This window comes from Eschrichtius robustus, chromosome 1, assembly GCF_028021215.1.
Source record: "Eschrichtius robustus isolate mEscRob2 chromosome 1, mEscRob2.pri, whole genome shotgun sequence".
NCBI classification, from domain to species: Eukaryota; Metazoa; Chordata; class Mammalia; order Artiodactyla; family Eschrichtiidae; genus Eschrichtius; species Eschrichtius robustus.
In genome coordinates this window covers 174,834,604-174,852,567 of record NC_090824.1, presented here as the reverse complement: position 1 = coordinate 174,852,567, position 17,964 = coordinate 174,834,604, and the positions used below count along the sequence as shown (strand labels likewise).

Sequence of the window (17,964 nt, the reverse complement as noted above, 5' to 3'; positions counted from 1 at the left end):
CTGTGTGCCCCTTGGGCTTGCATCCCTGTCCCTAACCTAGCAGTTTGGGAGAGCGGCCAGCCATGTGGCCGAGCTGGCTGATGGCCTTGCTTGAATGAGAAAGGACAACAGAAAACATTAAAAAAAATTGTGTCAGGAAAGTAAAACCCAGGGGGGCACATTCAGCTCTGTGGTCCCCTCAGCCTTGATGCCTGATTCCCATCTGCACACAGAAGGGAGGCCCGTGTATCACTAACCTGTGTGTGCCGGTCCCCCATGGGGTGCACTCCTCCCAATGCTCAGGGTCACGAGAGCCAAGCTGGAAACAGCAGGCGGTGGTCTGAGGGGCTCTGCTGTCTCTAGGGATGGGGGAGAAACTGTCATCTTGGTTCCAGTCTGCCCAGACCCCTCATCCGCAGCCTGGTTCCTGGGTGTCACCGGCACACCCACGGGAGGGACAGGAGGTCTTTCCAACACCAGCTGCATTCCTGCCCTGGCCCCAGGGGTTCTCCACGACAGGTTCTAAAGCCTGTTAAATGCAGGCAGGGTGGTTCCGGTGTGATGCCAGGAGGCCGGACAGAGACGCAGAAAGACACCTCACCCCTTCCAGCTTAAGTGCTGGCAGGCACGCAGGTCCCCATACTTCAGGGCACCCACCAGGACAGAGGGGATTGAATGCCAGCTCCCCAGCCAGGCCCACACTGGCAACTGCAGACCCGTGGACACTGTGCAGGGAGACCTGGAACCCCCCCCTTCCTTACCTCTGCTTCTTTCCCTCCTGCAGCACTGAGCACACGTCCCATGAAAGACACAAGGTCCCTGGGGATGACGTCAGTGTTTCTTTTGGCAGATGGGACCATGATGCACATCTGAGCCTCTGAGGTGACAGTGGGCTTGGCTCTCTGCTCATGGCACCGGGGCAGCCACGTCCATGGCACCTAGACGTTCCGTCCGCTCTTCCGGGCTTGCTCCCAAGCCTGCACCTGCAGGAGTTCAGCCAACCCCGACTGTTGAGGCTGCGGCAGGATGAGCCCAAAGAGGCCGAGCCTGCAAGGCCCCGCGGTCAGAGCACCAGTTCCTCCTCCTGCACGAAGGGGGCTCTGCAGCTGCCCCGCCGGGGCCAGTTCCCAAACGAGACCCCGGCTCTTCCCTTGGACTGTTCCGAGGGGTGGAAATACAGAGTGTTGGTGCTGGAAGGATGATAGCAATGGTAGCTGTCATTTATTAAGCACCTACTGCATGCCAGGCATGTTAAGATGATTTCTGATCCTCAAGTGCTGGAGGAGGTGCGATTCTCTTCATCAGGTCACGGTGGAGGCCACGGAGCTCTGGGGAGGCTGTGAGTGAGATCAGGGGCACAGACCTGCATCCAACTCCAGCTCTGCCCCTTACCAGCTGTGGGACAGGCTGCTTTCTTAAGCTCTCGGGGTCTCGGCTTCCTCATCTGTAGATGCGGAAGCTGCAAAGGGTGGCCCCCCGTAGGGTGGTAGTGAGTCGCTGCACAGGCAGTGTGCTCACAGCAGGGCCCGGCGCCCAGGAAGGGCTGCCAGAGTGTCAGCTGTCACCACGGGGAGGACGAGTGATTTGGGCCCAGTCGGCAGGGCAGCAATAACTACAATCCCAGTCTGTCCGGCCCCAGAGCCCGTGCTCTTCCCTTTACATCTGAGGAAACGTGCATGGTGGGGAGGGTGTCAGGAAAGAGGACTTGTCAAGATGGGCCAGCTGCTCTGTGACTGTCCCAGGGCTGGCAGCCCTCTCTGATGACCCCAGCTGTAGTGTCCACCCCACGAAAACACTGAAATAATCTCTGACAAGCCCCTTCGGCCTTTGGGTTATCTGATGCCACCTCTGGGAGCCAGGGTTTAATGCGGGAAGCACTGTCTCTTGCTTTTGCACCACACGGGCCCTCTCCAGCCCTCACTTTCTTCAAGCCGCACTTCCCAACAACTCGATCATGAATGTAAGATATCCATGAACACAGACCAGTGTTCCTTCCCCACCATAATCGACTCAGATCTTAGGAGCTCTACATGGATTTTTAACCACCCTTTGAAAAAAAAAAAAAAAAAAAAAAACCACCCTTTGCTGCCAACTTCTCCATTTTATTTGACATAAATACTCAAGATTTACCTTGCCTAGACTCCTCTCTGTTCGCTACGCCCATCAATACAAGATTTCACCGCACTTCCAAAAAGCACAAAAAGAGAGATTCCTGCCTCTTTTAAACCCTGGACTTAACAAGGATCATTTCCGTTGGAACCAGAGAAAAACAGACGCTTTCTTTATTCCCCTGTGGTCTCTCTCTCCCTTTCAAATTTCCCTCCAAGAAGGTGAATACAAACGTGTTACAACTGACTCCCAGCTTTAAGAGACAAATCACCGCGGTTTGGCACAGAGACAGAAGGGAACAAGGGAGTGCAGGGGAATGGGGGGCGGGGAAGGGAGGTGGTATTTCTCAGGAGGCCGGACCCTGGTTGTCAGCCTCCAAGAGCGCCCCTCGCCCCAGGGCCCTGGTCCCTCTCTCCGCCCGAATCCACAGCGGATGGAGGTGCCCGGTGCGCTTTAGGGATTCCACGTGGAGGGCCCCCGGAGGTCACACTGCGCCCTCCCTGGGGCATGAGCGGCCAGTGAGGCTGTGACCGTCCTCCTGCTCTGGTCGGTGCACAGGGACGTCCCTGAGCTTCTGCTCCCGAGGGATGTAACATCTGGGGTTTGCTGGGCTTGGGAGCGGCCTGTGTCATCCTCGGCAAGGAGAAGGTGGGGGAGGTAGGCAGGAATGAGGAGAGGAAAGGGGGGCAGACAGCTGGATCAGGTCAACCAGCAGAGAAGGAGCAGTGCCCGGAGGGGCGGGGGGAACGGAGGCAGGTCCTCCAGCGCCACGCGCGGAGCCCGGACACCCTGGGTGGGGGTGGGGTAGGGGGCTGCGGCCTCCCTTGGAGACCAGCAAGCGCACGAACTCCTCGTAGTGCACCAGCTCGTCCCCGTCCACGTCCGCTGCCCGGATCATCTCGTCCACCTCCTGGTCGCTCGGCTTCTCGCCCAGCCGGGTTATCACGTGCCGCAGCTCGGCCGCGCCCATCAGGCCGTGGCCGTCCTTGCCGAAGACGCAGAAGGCCTCCTGGATCTGGTCCTCGGCGTCCCTGCCCTTCACCTTCCGGGCCATTAGGCCCAGGAACTCGGGGAAGCCCACGGTGCTGCTGCCGTCGCGGTCCGGCTCGCCCACCAGGTCCCGGAGCTCGGCCTCAGTGGGGTTCTGGCTCGGCGACCGCAGGACGGTGCCCAGCTCCCGCGTGCTGATGGCGCCATCCCCGTCCTCATCGAACAGGGACAAGGCCTCCTTGAACTCGGCCACCTGCTCCTCGGTAAGCTGCTCGGCCCTGACTGTTGCGGGGAGGCGGTCCTGCACACGGACGTGGCCGGGCGCCGGGAGGCGGCCGGGTGCGGGGCCGGCGGCTGGCGTTCTGGCCCCGGCTTGACTTGCTGGTGCCGAAGAAGGAGCCGGGATGTCCCTCACCGTGCACGCTCCCCGCCCTGCGGTTGCCTGAAGTCCGGGTCCTGTTGGAACAGGAGTCCAGGCCCAGGCAGCAGGCCGGCCGGCTAGTTGCACTGACGCCAGCAGCTCTGGGAAAGGCCGGGCCCTCCTCCCCACCGCCCAGAGCCGCCGGGACCAGTGGGGACACCTCCAGAGAGGCTGGTAGACAGCCTCTAGAGAGATGAGTTCTGGGTTTGCCTACCGGAATCCCAACCCCCCCAGTCTTCACACCCTCCACTCAGTAAAACCACCGGCTCTGAGCTCTTTCCTGCCTGCAGCTGAGGCTTTTGGCAGGAGGAAGAACAGACGTTGTCTTTGCCTGAAAGTAACTCCCTTTCCTTTTCTTTGGCTTACAAAGTCTGAAAACCTTATGATTCCCAAGAGGGTTTTCAGAGGAGGAGAAAAGAAAAATATTTTTTCTTCAGATAGAAGCAGGCTGTCCCCAGATCCTCCAGAGGCTATATGTATTCCATCCACAACACAGCTAGTTAGTGAGGAAACTAACAGAAACAAGCAAGATAATGAGATACTTTCAATAAATGCTATCAAGGAAATAAAGGGTGGTGATGGAGACCCTGTGGGGAGGTTACTTCTGCAGCGATGGTCGTGGAAGTCTTCTCTGCAGAGGTGGCACCTGAGGGTGACTTGAGGGGGAGAAAGGGCCTTCCAGGCGGAGGCCAACAGGTTCCAGGTCCAAAGGTGGGAGAGGCTCGGTGTGGCCAAGGGACAGAAAAGAGGCCGGTGCAGCTGCAGCCCAGGGTGAAGGGGAGAAAGCAGGAGATGAGGAAGGGCAGACAAGCGAGGTTTGTCAGAGGCGAGAGGGATTCACGTTAATTCTCCGATCCATGGGAACCCCTGCCCATTTTAGCAAGGCCATGTCTGAAAGTCTGAGCTTCTGGTTTCGGAAATAGGAATGGACAGAGCTGAAGAAAGGGGTGTTTTTAAGAGGCGGTTCTCGAGAAGGTGAAGTGGGATGCCCACCAGGCACACACACTCAGAGCTCGACTCCCAGGAAGCCTGGGGAAGGACCAGCCACAGAGTGAGAAGAGGTGGCTTTGCCTGTGGGAATCCATGCAAATCCAAAGTGGTGAGACCCAGAGGAGCCAACGAAGGACTGAAGGAGAAGAACGAGGCCGATGCTGCCCGACTTCGAAACTTACTGTCAAGCTGCAGTGATCCCGACAGTGTGGTGCCGGCTGGAGAGCAGACGAGTAGATCAGTGTAACAGAATAGGGAACCTCAAGAGAGTCACCTGAGCTTTGACAATGGAGCAAAGACGGTCTCTTCAACAAATGGTGCTGGAACAACTGGACGTCCACCTGCAAAAAAAAAAAAAAAAAGAATCTGGGCACAGACCTTATACCCATCACAAGTAACTAAATGGACCATAGACCTAAATGTAAACACAAAACTAGAAAACTCCTAAAAGATAACGTAGGGGAAAATCTGGATGACCTTGGGTTTGGTGATGATACAAACCCAAGGTTTGTAGTTTGAGTTTGGGTTGGGTTTAGATGATGATTTGTGAAAGAAAGAAATGACAAACTGAATGCTTTAGTCCGAATGTGTCTCCCCTCAAATTCACGTTGGGGGGACGTATTCATGAAATGCTGCAAGGGCAGGAGGAGAAGCACTGGACAGAGGCGTGTAGCTGACAGCGTCCTAGGGAACCAAGGGCCAGCATCACGATGAAACTCGGGCCTGACACTGTCCCGCTGCTGGACTGCGTCCTGCCTCACCTACGAAGGGTAAGTGGACAACAGGTTTATGCAGGTTTCTGGGTCATGGCCTGTGTTCTTCAAAAAGACACGTTGAAAGGGAGCTCAGTGAGGGTTTTAAACAGAGCTGCTCATGACTCACAAGGCACAGGGCTGTGACAACTAAATTGTTGCAACTCGCTGGTTAGGAAACTATGACAGAGGGAATGTTTTTCATTTCCTGGGCTTCTGTATTCTCCCCCTGCGGCCTCTCAGTGCACTGATTCCTGTCCCTACAGCATATACTTGTGGTCTTAGGACCCATTTAAACATTTCAAAATTACTGGGGACTCTAAAGAGCTTTTTAAAATGTCTGTCAATATTTACTGGGTTTGAAATTAAAACTAATAAAATTTTAAAATATTTAAATATATTTTTATGTATTTATAACTTTAAAAAAACAAACCCATCACATGTCAACACAAATAACATAGTTTTATAAAAAAATTAATTATACTGTATAAAAAATAAGAGTGGGGCTTCCCTGGTGGTGCAGTGGTTGGGAGTCTGCCTGCTAATGCAGGGGACACGGGTTCAAGCCCTGGTCTGGGAGGATCCCACATGCCGCGGAGCAACTAGGCCCGTGAGCCACAATTACTGAGCCTGCGCATCTGGAGCCTGTGCTCCGCAACAAGAGAGGCCGCGACAGTGAGAGGCCCGCGCACCACGATGAAGAGTGGCCCCCGCTTGCCACAACTGGAGAAAGCCCTCGCGCAGAAACAAAGACCCAACACAGCCATAAATAAATAAATAAATAAATAAAATTTAAAAGTTAAAAAAAAAAAAAAAGAGTGGTACCTAAAAAAAAAACCAGAAGAGTGGTACCTAAAAACATAATTTTGCTAATCTCTTTATTGCCTGGCTTTATAAAACATGTCTGCTTTTGCACTTGATCTGTGGGAAGATGTTTTGATTTGAAGTGCATGATAATCCAGCTTCACACAGCTATGCACAGCTGGCAAAGGAGAGAGCATTTAATGACCCTTTCAGGTAACTGTGGTTATTCTTCTTTGATACCATATCAAAACTTGTCAGGCGGTAGCTTCTTTAAGGTTGGTTGTAGTGTGAACTCTGAAACCATGCCAACGAACTTTTCATCCGGTTACATTAAAATCCATTGGTCACTCCTGTGCTTTGAATGGATCTTTTACCCATGCATGATTCTGTGATGCTATGCATTGGTCATTTGGAAAATATTGATTTACTGAGTTCTGCAGATCTTCTGAACGTTGAATCATTGTATGTATAATTTTAAAAAATCACATTCATTAATATTACCACCAATCCCATTAGAAAAGTCTTTAAGTACTGGGAAGTCTCAAGCTCACAGTGGCAAATACAAAATCTAGAAAGTTCTAATTTTCATTTGGACGCTGAAATTTTATTATTGCAACAAATACTGTCAGTTATTTTCCCTGAAGTGCCAGGCTCACTTCATCGCTTTTTGAGAAAATGCCAAATACCAAGTCTTAGTAACCATAGTTTGTCTATCAGCTGTTCTTTCCCAAAAACTGGTGTTCCATGAAAAAAGCTTACCTTGTGACTTATGTATGCACACAAGTGCTTTTCTTACAACAAATCATACTAGACTACTCAGCAGAGTATTATGGATGTGCATGCAAGGGTTGAAATAATAATTTTACTACTTCTGCAAGAACGTTCTTAAATGAAGCTGGCTTTTTAAAAACTTGAGACCATGTGGTGGTGAAGACTATAATGCCTGCTGGTACAGGAGCCTTGATTTTTGCTAAGGGGCTGGTGATTTCACCCACCAGGGCTCTGAGCTCAGTGCAAAAAGCTGACACGGTGAAAGTGGCAAATTGTGTCTGGTATTACGAGAATAGTTGTGACCACCCAGGCTTCCTGAAAGGGTGTTGGGGACACCCTCCCCTCAAATGGATCCATGGAACACACTTGGAGGACCACAGTGGTAGAGTTGAGAATCAGGAGTGACCCCGGTGTAGAACTGCCTGGGCTGGAGGTGAGAGGCACCGAGGATGCTGGGATCCTGGTGGGGACGGCGGGGTTGGCTTTACAGAGTATAGTGTTAATAAGGACCTCAACAGACCCACAACGGGGGGACGGCCTGCTGCAGCTACTTCCTTAGAAGAGAAGATGACCCAAGGTGTTGCCTTCCCCCCTGAACTGGTGCTATCATAGCTTTTGTTAAACAGAATTTGTGCCTCTCCTGCTGGGCGCCATAGAGGAAGATAAAGATTGGGATGCCTAGTCTTTTCAACCAGCTCCATTCCTGTGCCCTCCTAGAATGGGTGTGGCCGCGGGCCTCTCTCTCTCCTTCTCTCTCTCCCTCTTTCTCTCCCACCCCCCATTTCCATACAGCCACTCACCAGCCCTAACATTTACTTATCTACTTCCTTTCCCCCCAGTAAAATACAAACACCTTGTCTTAGTGTTATCAGGTTGCTATGACAACATGCCAGCCCCTGGGGGGCTTGTTAACAGCAGAAACTTATTGCTCACAGTCTTGGAGGCAGGAAGTCTGAGGCCCAGGGGCAGCCTGGTGGGGGGAGGGCCCTCTTCCAGGTTGCAGACTTCTTGTGTCCTCCATCACTGGATGGAAAGGACCTGGGCTCTCTCTGGACTCTCTTTAAGGTCACTAATCCCATTGATGGAGGATCCTCTCTCGTGAACTCATCACCTCCCAAAGGCCCCGCCAACTAATACCATCACCTTGGGGGTTAGGATTCCCACATATGAATTTGGCAGGGGCACAAACACTCAGAGCATAGTACACCTTTCCAGTGGAATATTTATGGGTCAACTGCCTGTTCATTGGGCAGTTACTCTGTGGCAAGTGTGTATCAGGCACTTTCATTCCTATTGTCTCATGTCTCCACGTTACAGATGAAGGATGTGAGAATTAGCAAATGCGTGAAGGTCAGATGACCAGCAGGCTGAAAACTCAGGAACTAGACCTTCCAATTCCTACAGCTCCCTGCCTGTGGCTGTTTTCTTCGCGGTTCTCCCCAACTCAGTCTTAGACCTTCTTACTCGGCACCTGGAAAACCCACTCGGGAGGCGGGGGACTCACACGCAGTAGGTATCCTCCGTTGCGGGAAATGTTGGGACACACCTGCTGATGCAGAGCCCTCCTGCCAAGCTCCTTGGGGATCCACCTGCCAACTGAGCCCCTGCATTTGATGTTTGGAAAGACCCTCAAAGTTAACATGACAAAGTGGAGCCGTTGGTCCTCATCTGAACCTGCTTCCCCTCAATCTCCCCATCTCTTAAAAAGAACCCATCCAGTTGTTCAGAACCAACCCCAGAGCCACATCTAATTCCTCCCTTTCTCTCACACCTCATACCCCATCTTTCAGCTTCACCTCGACACATCCTCTGCGCCAGGCTGCATCATCTCCAGGCAGGACCACGGCCACAGCCTCGTAGCGGGTCTCCCTTTTTGTGGTATTCTTCAGTGATGTCATTTTCTGCTGAAACGCTATAATGGGCTTTCTTTGGATTTCAGTAGAATCCAAACTCCCTATGGTGGCCCTCTTGGCCACATCACTGCCCTCCTCGCCAACACTCTGCTCCAAGCACACTGGCCTACTTTCTGCTCCTTGAACGCTCCCATCCTGATCTCCACCTTGGTATCTTTGCATGAGCTGCTCCATCTGCCTGGACACTCTGTCCCCGACCTTCAAGTGGCCACTCCTTCTTGTCACTTCAGTCGAAAGTCAAATATCACTTCATTGCCAAGCCTTCCCCAACCACCCACTTCTAATTAACCACCCTCCTCCACCTCATCCCTTCTGCTTTATTCTTCTCTTTTATTTTCTTCATAACTTTTACTTCTACATTGATCTTGTCTGTGGACCTGCTTCCTTTCTGTTTCTTCCCATGTAATTTTCACCAGAGGCAAGTCTGCTTCTGATTTCTTCCCCTGCCAAGCCCTCTGCGGTAGGATGGCCCCCACGCCCAGGAGATATTTGCTGAATGAACAGAGTACAGGAGGGTCAGCCTTGCCTCCACCTGCAGGAGGATTGGACCCGTGTCTCTCTTCAAGCCCTTCCCTCTGGTTCAAACCCCATGGGGTGCCTCAAATGCTCTTGCCCAGGTGCCCACTTTATCCACTGTGTGCTCTGTCATCTCCCCTTACTGTTCGCAGGTTTGCTGAGTGGCTCTGTGGGGATGGGTGACCTCTGCGTTGACCCCTGGCTGCTGATGCTTTACCCTCTGTACCTCCACCTGTGGCTTCTCCCCAGTTTCACACCCCTGCACTGATGCTAGAAAGGTGCACCCCGCCCCCATGCACACAGTCGTGCTGTCTGGGCCTCAGGAGGATGGACTTACCTCCCAGCTCCCTGCAAGCCGTCTGGTACCTAGCACTTTTATCTGACTTGCTCTTTATTATGGGATGCTGGCCCGGCTCCTTAGAGAGGCCCGAGCACAGTCAGGGTGATGAGGCCTGGCAGATCCAGCGGAGACCGGACTTCTCCCCTCAAAGCCGAATGTCCGACTGGCGTGAATCTAGAGGGACCAGGTAGAGGGAGGGCTCAGGACGGAGGTGGGAGAGGGTCCTGGGAAGTGGAGCGTGGCCCAAGGACCTGGGGTAGGGCCTCCACCTTCTCCCCTGTGGCTTTAGGGACAATCTGGGAGTCTCCCCGATTCCAACCCTCTCTTCCCAGGGAGAGTGCAGGGCTATCCCTCATCTCAGGCTGTCTTTGGGGTGTTTGGTCTCAGCAGCTAAATTTCCTACCTCTGACTTTCCATCCCTAAATCTCCCAGAAATGATGAGACACGCCTGGGTTTGCAGGGGGCATGCAGCTTGCATTGCTGTTCTGGAATCTTTGCAGTTCACAGTCTAAGAAGCAACAAGACTGACAAAGACAAACACGGGACATGGTGATGAGACACCGACAGCCAAGTTCAAGCTCACCTGGGGACAGCGGTGGCCTCTGTACCGCGCATGTAGTGTTGACCAGCTCCTTCTGCTGCTTCTTACTTTCCAAGGCTGGGAGGGGCTGGTGACACTTTGCTCTACTTTCCGACTTACACTGACCACGGGAAAAGCAACACTTTCTTAGTCACGCTCGTTGCCAGGAGAGGGTCTTCTCAGCTGCGGGGATTGGGGGGCTCCTTCTGTGGGAACCAGGGGGCCTGGGCCGTTCTTTCTCACCTCCCACCGAAGGCCATTCCAGCCTCAGAGCCTGAGCCAGCTCTGGGAATGACGTTTGCTCAGCCTTGGTCTTGTGTGAATCATCAAGATTCCTCCAGGCCTGTGTCGGGCTGGGCTGCAGTTTCAGTTCAGGGAGGAGACCGTTGATCTGGATCGGAGCTGTGCATCGCTGAACTGAAGTCTGACAAATAACCAGGTACGTCATCTTCCAGGACACAGGCACTGCCTTGTGCCTCCTGCTCAGGGATCATACGCTGCCGGGTGGTTTGCGTTTACGATTCGAGGCCTCACCTGCAGAATGAAGTCCACTGAGTGTGGAGGAAGCCAAAGGCCTGGATTGTTCTGAGCGTTTCCTGGGTCTTCCTGGGTTGGCGGGTCCTCCTGGCAGGTCCTGCTGCTTTCTCCAGGCGTCTGGTCTTCAAGTCTGCCTCCAGGGTACCCCCCCGGGGCCCCACCTGCCTTTAATCCTTCTACCTGCACCCTCAGTGTCTCTGGGGGCCTCATCGTGCTTTCATGCCCAAGGCGACACAGGGACATAAAGTGGCCTGTGTTTAACTGCTGAGAGCCACTTTGAGTAACTCAGGATTAAACCATCACCCAAAACCAAAGCACATCAGTGCTAAATCTCACAATAAAAGTAGCCGAACAAGTCAAAGTCTGCTTTCCTGGGAAAAGGACGATGTTTTGTGATTTCATGAGGGCTCAGTAATTTTTCCCAAGTAGCTTGTCCTGCAGTGACTCGCTGCCTGCCCTGTCCGTGGGCAGGGGAAGGGGTTCCGGGCTGGCCTTGGGGCAGAGGCCAGAGGACAGCAGGCTGGAGGGGCCAGGGCTCACGTGTATGACCCGCCCGCCTTTCAAAGTTGTATCTGATGTTTTGAAAAAAATTGACAAACCGAAACTATTACAGGGACTGATGTTGCTGAGGGGCTAGAACTCCGTGCTACAAATCTTTTGATATCAAGACGCACTTGGTAAGTGGCTAAGGATGCCCGTCTGTTCCTCTAAGTCCCCATCGCCACGGGGTGGTGGTGGTGGTGGTGGTGGTGGTGGTGGTGCTAATTACATTGAGGAGACCAAGCTGCTCTCCCCCGAGGGGTCAGGGACTCACTAACAGGCGGGAAAGGCGTTGGTTCCAAATTCCAAGCCTTTGAAGTTTACGCTGGTGATGAAAACCTTTGTGTTTAATACAGGAAGCTGCGTGGGCGCGCGTGCGCATGCGCGAGGACATGCACGCGGCTCAAGCCTTCATGTGTGAATGCGTGTACCTGCTGGTGAGCCCGTGAGGTGTGGAGGAAGCAGGAGGCTTGGGGCGTGAGCTGGGCACCTGGACAAGCCCTCAGAAGGAGCAAAGCGGCTTGGAAAAGCACAGTTCCAGCTCCCTTTGAGGTCATTCATCCAGTGGATTTGAACTTGGTCTCGGAGATCCTTGGACTCTGCAGAGGTCCTTCCAGAGACGCCAAGGAAGCAGGAGAAGGTGAAACGGAGCAACTCGATTTCCTTCCTTTCCCCACCGCCAAGCAGGAAAGTCTGCTTTTAACCGCTTCATCTGTGTTGGGCAAATTGCGGCTCTCGTGGTTCATGGTCCTCACCTGTAACCTGGGCGCAGCGTGGCCCAGGGCACTGTGCATCAATGCGTGGAAGGTTCAGGAGGGTAGCTGGAACAGTAAGAGCCCAATGAATATTAACGATTATCTGTCATACGAATAAGATTTCATTTGCAACGTGGCTCGACTGCTAATGAAATTCTGAAAGCTACCATCCAGTGCAACACCCTCATTTTCAGACATTGTAACCCATCAAATGTGAGCAGTTACCCAGGTCTGTACTACTGCTTAGTGAGGGACAAAAATGGGCCTCGCAGTAGGATCTCCTGGCTCCAAGGCAGGTCCTCTTCGTGCTGCCCAGGACGGCTGTCCTTGGGGAATGGACCCGAAGGCATTTGCAGCTGCAGAGGGAATCTCTCTCCAGCCCCAGTCTCCCTGGAGGAAGGGAGAGTGTCTGGTCACTGCAGGCTCTCGAGGTCCAGCTTGGCTCCAGCACATCTGTTGAATGGATGGCAAAGGCTCTGACCAAGGTCATACGGCTGGGTGGAGGGTGTGCTGGGATAGAACTCAGGTCTCCCGGGACGAGTGACCGACCAGAATTGGGTGAAGGCGGGGGTGGGGGGGGGCAGGCTTGGTGCCACACGTGACCTGTGTGATGGGGAGGATGGGGCGAGAGGGCCTATGACGCTGTGTCATCAACTGTGTGGTCCCAGCATCCCAGGGAGAACCAAGGTCCAGTCCTGGCTCTGAGAGCCACCAACAGAAAGCCCTCCATGTGCCCGCCTGGGGACATTGAGACAGGAGGGGTGAGCTCAGTGCAGGGTCTGTCTGGGGACGTGATATCCCACCCCCAATACCCCGTCCATCCTCCACTTCCTCACCCAGACCACAGGCTTCGTGCCTGATCTGAGTTTTTGGGAGAGAAGGGACTAAAAGCTGGAATCGCTATTTTCGCTAGTGGGGTGCTAGCAGAACCAACAATTGTGTGGTCTCTGTAACCAATTGGATGCAGGAGAGACGGGCCTCCTGGCATCTGGGAAAGCTGGCTGCTCTGTGGTCGGCTCTGGAGAGCATCCCGGGGCCTGGGCAGCCCCTGACCCCTAGACCTGAGGGGGTGAAGGCCAAGGCAGCCTTTCGGAGGGAAGCCTCGGGAGAGAAGACCCTGGGCAGGCACTGTTTTCATTCCAGAAAGGACATGGATGATGCATGACACGTGAAGTGCTGGGGAAGGGGAGGGTGTTCTGGGCTGGGCGGGGGAGCTCTTCATGGTGGCCAGTAAGAGAAAGGGCCCCCCAGGCTGTGCCCCAATCCACACAACACCTTACTAAAAATGAAACAGGGGATTCCAAAACTGTGGCTTCTAGATACAAATAAAGTCCACTTGGAGGAAGGAATTGCAAATGCATCTCAGGGGGAAGTGGTGTAGCTTGAGGAAACAAACAAACAAAATGACTGTGAACCCAATATTTAGAATTGGTTTAGAGCACTTTTCACTGTAAATGATAACAGCTTGGAATATACTCCAAGGGAAATGGGCCAGTATAAATGACAGGCTCTACTAGCAAGAAAAAAAGAGAGAATCACATAACAGCAAACACCTGCCTTTTCTGATCCTGCACGCTGTGGAATCAAGCAGGAGAGTCAAGCCAGGATCTGGGGGAGGGCGCGGAGGGCAGGACAAGGAGAACTCCTGCCAGAACAGAACAGAAGGATGTTAAAATTGTAATAAAACGGAGGATCAAGGAAGGAGAAAAAGCTCCACTCTCTTTTCAAGATGCCAGAAAGTGGTCAGGCATGCTTTTAAAAAAGTGAAGAAAGCTCTTAAAGGAGAGTTAAAGGCTAGGGATCTTCAAAAAACCCGCATTGTTTCCACCTGTTCAGCAAGCACAGCCATTACTAACACGGGTGAAGAAATTGGAATAAAATTAGGGGAAAAACCTAAAGTTCAAAGAAATCTGCGTAGCCAGAGACGAGGGTCTCAAGATAGAGAGGAGGTCAAGCGAGAATCAGAGGGCAGCTTGTCACACAATGTTCCGGAAGATAGGAGAACAATGGTAGACTTAATGCATGCTGACATATGCAGGTGATGCTGAGAGGATATTGCAAAATGATGGCGTTCTCGGTGAAATTGTTTCCAAGGACTTCATGGATATGTCCTGAGAACCGCCTGTGTACCAAATCCACTGACCCAGTTAGCTAATTTAAAATGTAAAACTGACTCGAATCAGGTAACCAGCATCAGCTGGGCTGTGCCGCCCAGCCAGGTACTTGGTGAGAGGCAGAGAGCGGGGATTGAAACACATCTCCTTCAGGCTCATCTGTGGTCTTACCATCAATCCACAGCCCCTGCACTTCTGCCAGAGCAAAGCCAGGTCCCTGGGCAGAGCTGTGCCCGTGCTTTGCCACAGTTCATGCAGACAGGTGTGGATGGAGTGGTCGAGCCTGGCTGCCAGCTCTCGCCAGGGCTCCAAGGGCTGCAGGGGCAGGGCCTGGCTGTCCTTAGCAGCTGGCATGTGAAGGGCGGTTATCAGAAGCTGAGCTGTGCTGTGATGCGGGACAGAAGGGGTTGGGCTCTGCAGTCGGGCGAACCCAGATGCAAATTCCCGGCTCTTCCATGAACCTGTTTTGTGACTTCTCTGAGCCTCAGTTGCTTCATCTGGAACATAGGAGTAAACAGTGAGGACAAGATGAGATCACCCTTTAGAGCCCTTTGCACGGCACCTGGCACACAGGAGCTCAGGTGTGAATATGAATGTCACCCTCTCCCCCAGATAAATGGGGCAGAGGCATGGGCATGGCTCTACCAGGTTAGGCAATGAGGTGTTGACAGGCGGGGATGGATGTCCAAGGAAAGGGTAAAGCTGGTGGCAACTGACATCACTGAACACAGATGCAAAAGGTCCTCATCAACCCATCACCGAGGGTGGCAGGAGTACCAGGGGCCGTGTTGTATCAGGCACAGAGCTCTTCCTCACTGTCGACCAGTTAAAGCTGATACGAGGCTCCCGAGTAGGAAAGAGCAATTTCCCAAAAGAAAGAAGCAGTATGAGAAACACATTGTGTTTCTAGGAAACTTGGTTGGCTGGACAGGATTGTGGGAGAGAGACCGCAGCTATGGTGGCACAGAAAGGGCTCCTAGGGTCTTATGATGAGGGAGGACGGAGAGGAGACACATCAGCTGTGTAGATAAGACAAAAGCCTCACGGCCAGCAGACGACAAGCACTTCTTAGAATGTAAAAGAATTTTGAGAGGAGGTGGGTGTAGGAGTGGATCCCATCAGAGGAAAAAGAAGGCTGAGATTCAAGTTAGGGGTGAGAGGTAAAGGGCGTCTGGATTGGTGAGACCATGAACCACGGCGGTTGGGAGAATTGCAGTGATGGATAATCATTGCAAATATGTAGATTGTTTTTATAATTAAACATCTGTCCAAGAAGAGACCTGGAAACGTATCTGTGGCTTATGTACAGGCTTTGGAAGCAAGATGCTCAAGGGACCCAGGGCGGTGGTGCTCAGATGCAGGGTAATAAGGGTGGGTGAGCTTGGGAACCATGAGACGGCTGGTGGGAAACAGGACCCGGTATCTACCACAGGGGAGGTGAAGTTACCCGCCCCAGGCTTGTGGGGAGCCAGCCCTGTACCCACAGCTTCCCGGGTCCAAAGCCAGTGATCAACCAGCTCTTTTGTGGCTTCGGTGGGAGCACTGTGTTCAGGGTGCGGGCCCAGCAGGGCTCCTGGGAGGGCAGCCCGATCACCCGCTGTCTCTACTGCCCCTGAAGAAGGGTGCAGAGCCAGGGCTGCTCTCGCGGGATGACAGCGACTCCCACGCGGTGTCCTCTCTCGCTTCCCGGGGTGGATCTCCCCGGGCAAGAGCAGGACAGGGCCGTCCCCGGGGAGACTGGCACAGGGGGAGGGACAGGCAGGTCCCTGCAAGTCGGGGGAGGCAGAGGAGCCTCCAAGACCTGTCCTGCAGTTTCCTTGGTGTTTCACCCACAAAACCCAAACAGCAGTGAACGTGCTGGCATGTGTTCCTGGGTCAGGGCCCCGGGAAGCTGAAGCCACCCACCCTTGCGCTGGCTCTGGAGGCCTGCACACCTCTCGCCAACACACACTCATGCACACACGTCACTCTCGCACAGACACACAGCTACTGCGCGTGAAGGCTCTCCCGCCCCAAGGGCTCACCCAGCCGCCCTGGAGGGGGTCACCCGTCCTGTCACAACTGCAAGGGACTCAACATCCTCCAGGAAGGGGATGCCCCTCCTCCTGCAGGGTCCCCATGGCCCGAGCTCTTGATCTAAACTCTGCTGTGCAGAGCAGTGGGCAGAGATGAAACAGGTAAGACCGTGGGTCCAGGGAGTTTCCTAAACAGGTTTCTGTGCTTAGGGCTGACTTAGTAAACCCATGAGCCAGGCCAAGTTCACAGCTTCAGCCACCCCATTCTACATCCTCCTACCGCCTGGCATCTTCAGGGGCTGCCTACTCCAGCCCAGTGCTTTCCAGTCTTCCCGCAGCTCCCAGGCAGGACCCCTCTGGGATTGTAAATGAAGGGTCCCCTCCTTCCTGGTGTCTCTGTAGAGAACCCTGGTCTTAATAGAACAGAATCAGAGAAACTGGGGAGCTAGAGGAGGAGTATTCTGCAGGGACAGGAAGCCTTCCCCTCGGCTCTGAAACCACACTTTGAACATTCAGTTAATAAACAAGTCTCAGCACCACCTGTGCACCCGGCTCTGAATGCAACCGGCTCCCCACTTTCCCGAAGCAAAAAGGCAGGCAGCCACATCCCCGCCTAAGGATCTGCCAGCCACGCTGGGCTGGAGAGTGATGACGCCCGCAGTGCCATTCTGGGAGAATCCCACTCAATTCTACCACCATCTGCCCTCCACCAGCCCCACCCCATGGGATGAGAGCTGGCCAGCAGCCCCGAGAGAGGACAGGAACGCTGGACACAGCCCTCCCACTCCTCCAGGGCCTGCCATGTCCACTGAGGGAGGCTCCTCTCCCCTTCCCACCCCTGTCTCTAAAATTGGGGAAGCCCTCTTGAGCCCCCCTCCCCAGCTTGGCCAGGGTCCCTGTGAGAGTCACATGGGCAAAAGCCTCTGGGGTGCCGTGGTTGGCCATCGGGAGTGGGTGAGGCCGGGGTGCGCTGGTTCCCTGCCACCTCTCCTGGGCAGACCGGCCGCTCCAGTTCCTGCATTTCTCATCTGTGGCCGCCGGCTGTCCCTCCCTAGGAGGAGGATTGCACCCCAGGACGTGGGGTGGGGAGGGAGTCTTCCTGCTCCCTCTGCTCAGACTTTCAGGAAAGGAGGGGGTTCCCATCCCATGGCAAGGCTGCCGCTGGAGCTCTGTCCTCAGACTGACACAGCCTCGGTCCTGCCACTTGTCCCAGCTCTGACGTGAGCCCCTTGGGCGGCTTGGCAGCAAGCTCAGAAGGAAGCTCCGTAGAAGGTGCGAGAGACATGGCTGAGCAGTTATCCGAAGAGCAGATGGCCGAGATCAAGGAGGCCTTCGACATATTCGACAAGGACAAAGACGGTGCCATCAATATCCAGGAGCTGGGCGCCGTGATGCAGAAGCTGGGCCTGAACCCGTCGGAGGCCGCGCTGAAGGCGCTCATCACTAGGGTGGATGCGGACGGGGATGGCGTCATCAGCTCCCAGGAGTTCCTGGCAGTGATAGCCAAGGGGGTTCAGGCCAGAGAGGACGACCTGAGGACAGCCTTCCAAGCCTTCGACCTGGATGGCGACGGCCACATCAGCGTGGATGAGCTCAAGCAGTCCATGGCCCAGCTGGAGGGGGTGTCCCAGGAGGAGCTGGTCGTCATGATCCAGGGGGCTGATGTGGACCAGGACGGGCAGGTGAACTACGAGGAGTTCGTGCACATCCTCACCCAGAAGTGAGGCCCCCCGGGCGCCTCCTCCTTCTGCCCGACTCCGGGCCTGCTGCGTGGTGGGGCTCGGCTTCCGAGGTGGGGACGCCAAGGGACAGTCTAGGTGGTGGGTGGGAGGTGCCTC

At 54.1% G+C, this 17,964-nt stretch overlaps 2 protein-coding genes and 1 long non-coding RNA gene across 3 annotated transcripts; 1 reads left to right on the top strand and 2 right to left on the bottom strand.

The window, feature by feature from the left end:
* Positions 1–2,144: 2,144 nt before the first annotated feature.
* LOC137765195 (calmodulin-like protein 3) lies at positions 2,145–3,406 on the bottom strand (the record flags this gene model as incomplete). Its single annotated transcript, XM_068544701.1, has 1 exon — positions 2,145–3,406. A coding segment is annotated over one exon (690 nt), but the record flags the coding sequence as incomplete, so codon positions are not given.
* Positions 3,407–3,452: 46 nt separating this feature from the next.
* On the bottom strand, positions 3,453–10,425 carry LOC137761383 (uncharacterized). The gene is made up of 3 exons (XR_011073416.1): positions 10,169–10,425; positions 4,672–4,830; positions 3,453–3,534 (listed from the first exon to the last, which is right to left on the bottom strand). It is a non-coding gene; the product is annotated as an uncharacterized lncRNA (long non-coding RNA).
* A 6,984-nt stretch (positions 10,426–17,409) lies between these two features.
* On the top strand, positions 17,410–17,850 carry CALML5 (calmodulin like 5). The gene has a single exon (XM_068538293.1). It carries the CDS (start codon positions 17,410–17,412, stop codon positions 17,848–17,850), a length of 441 nt encoding a protein of 146 aa, XP_068394394.1.
* Positions 17,851–17,964: the final 114 nt, after the last annotated feature.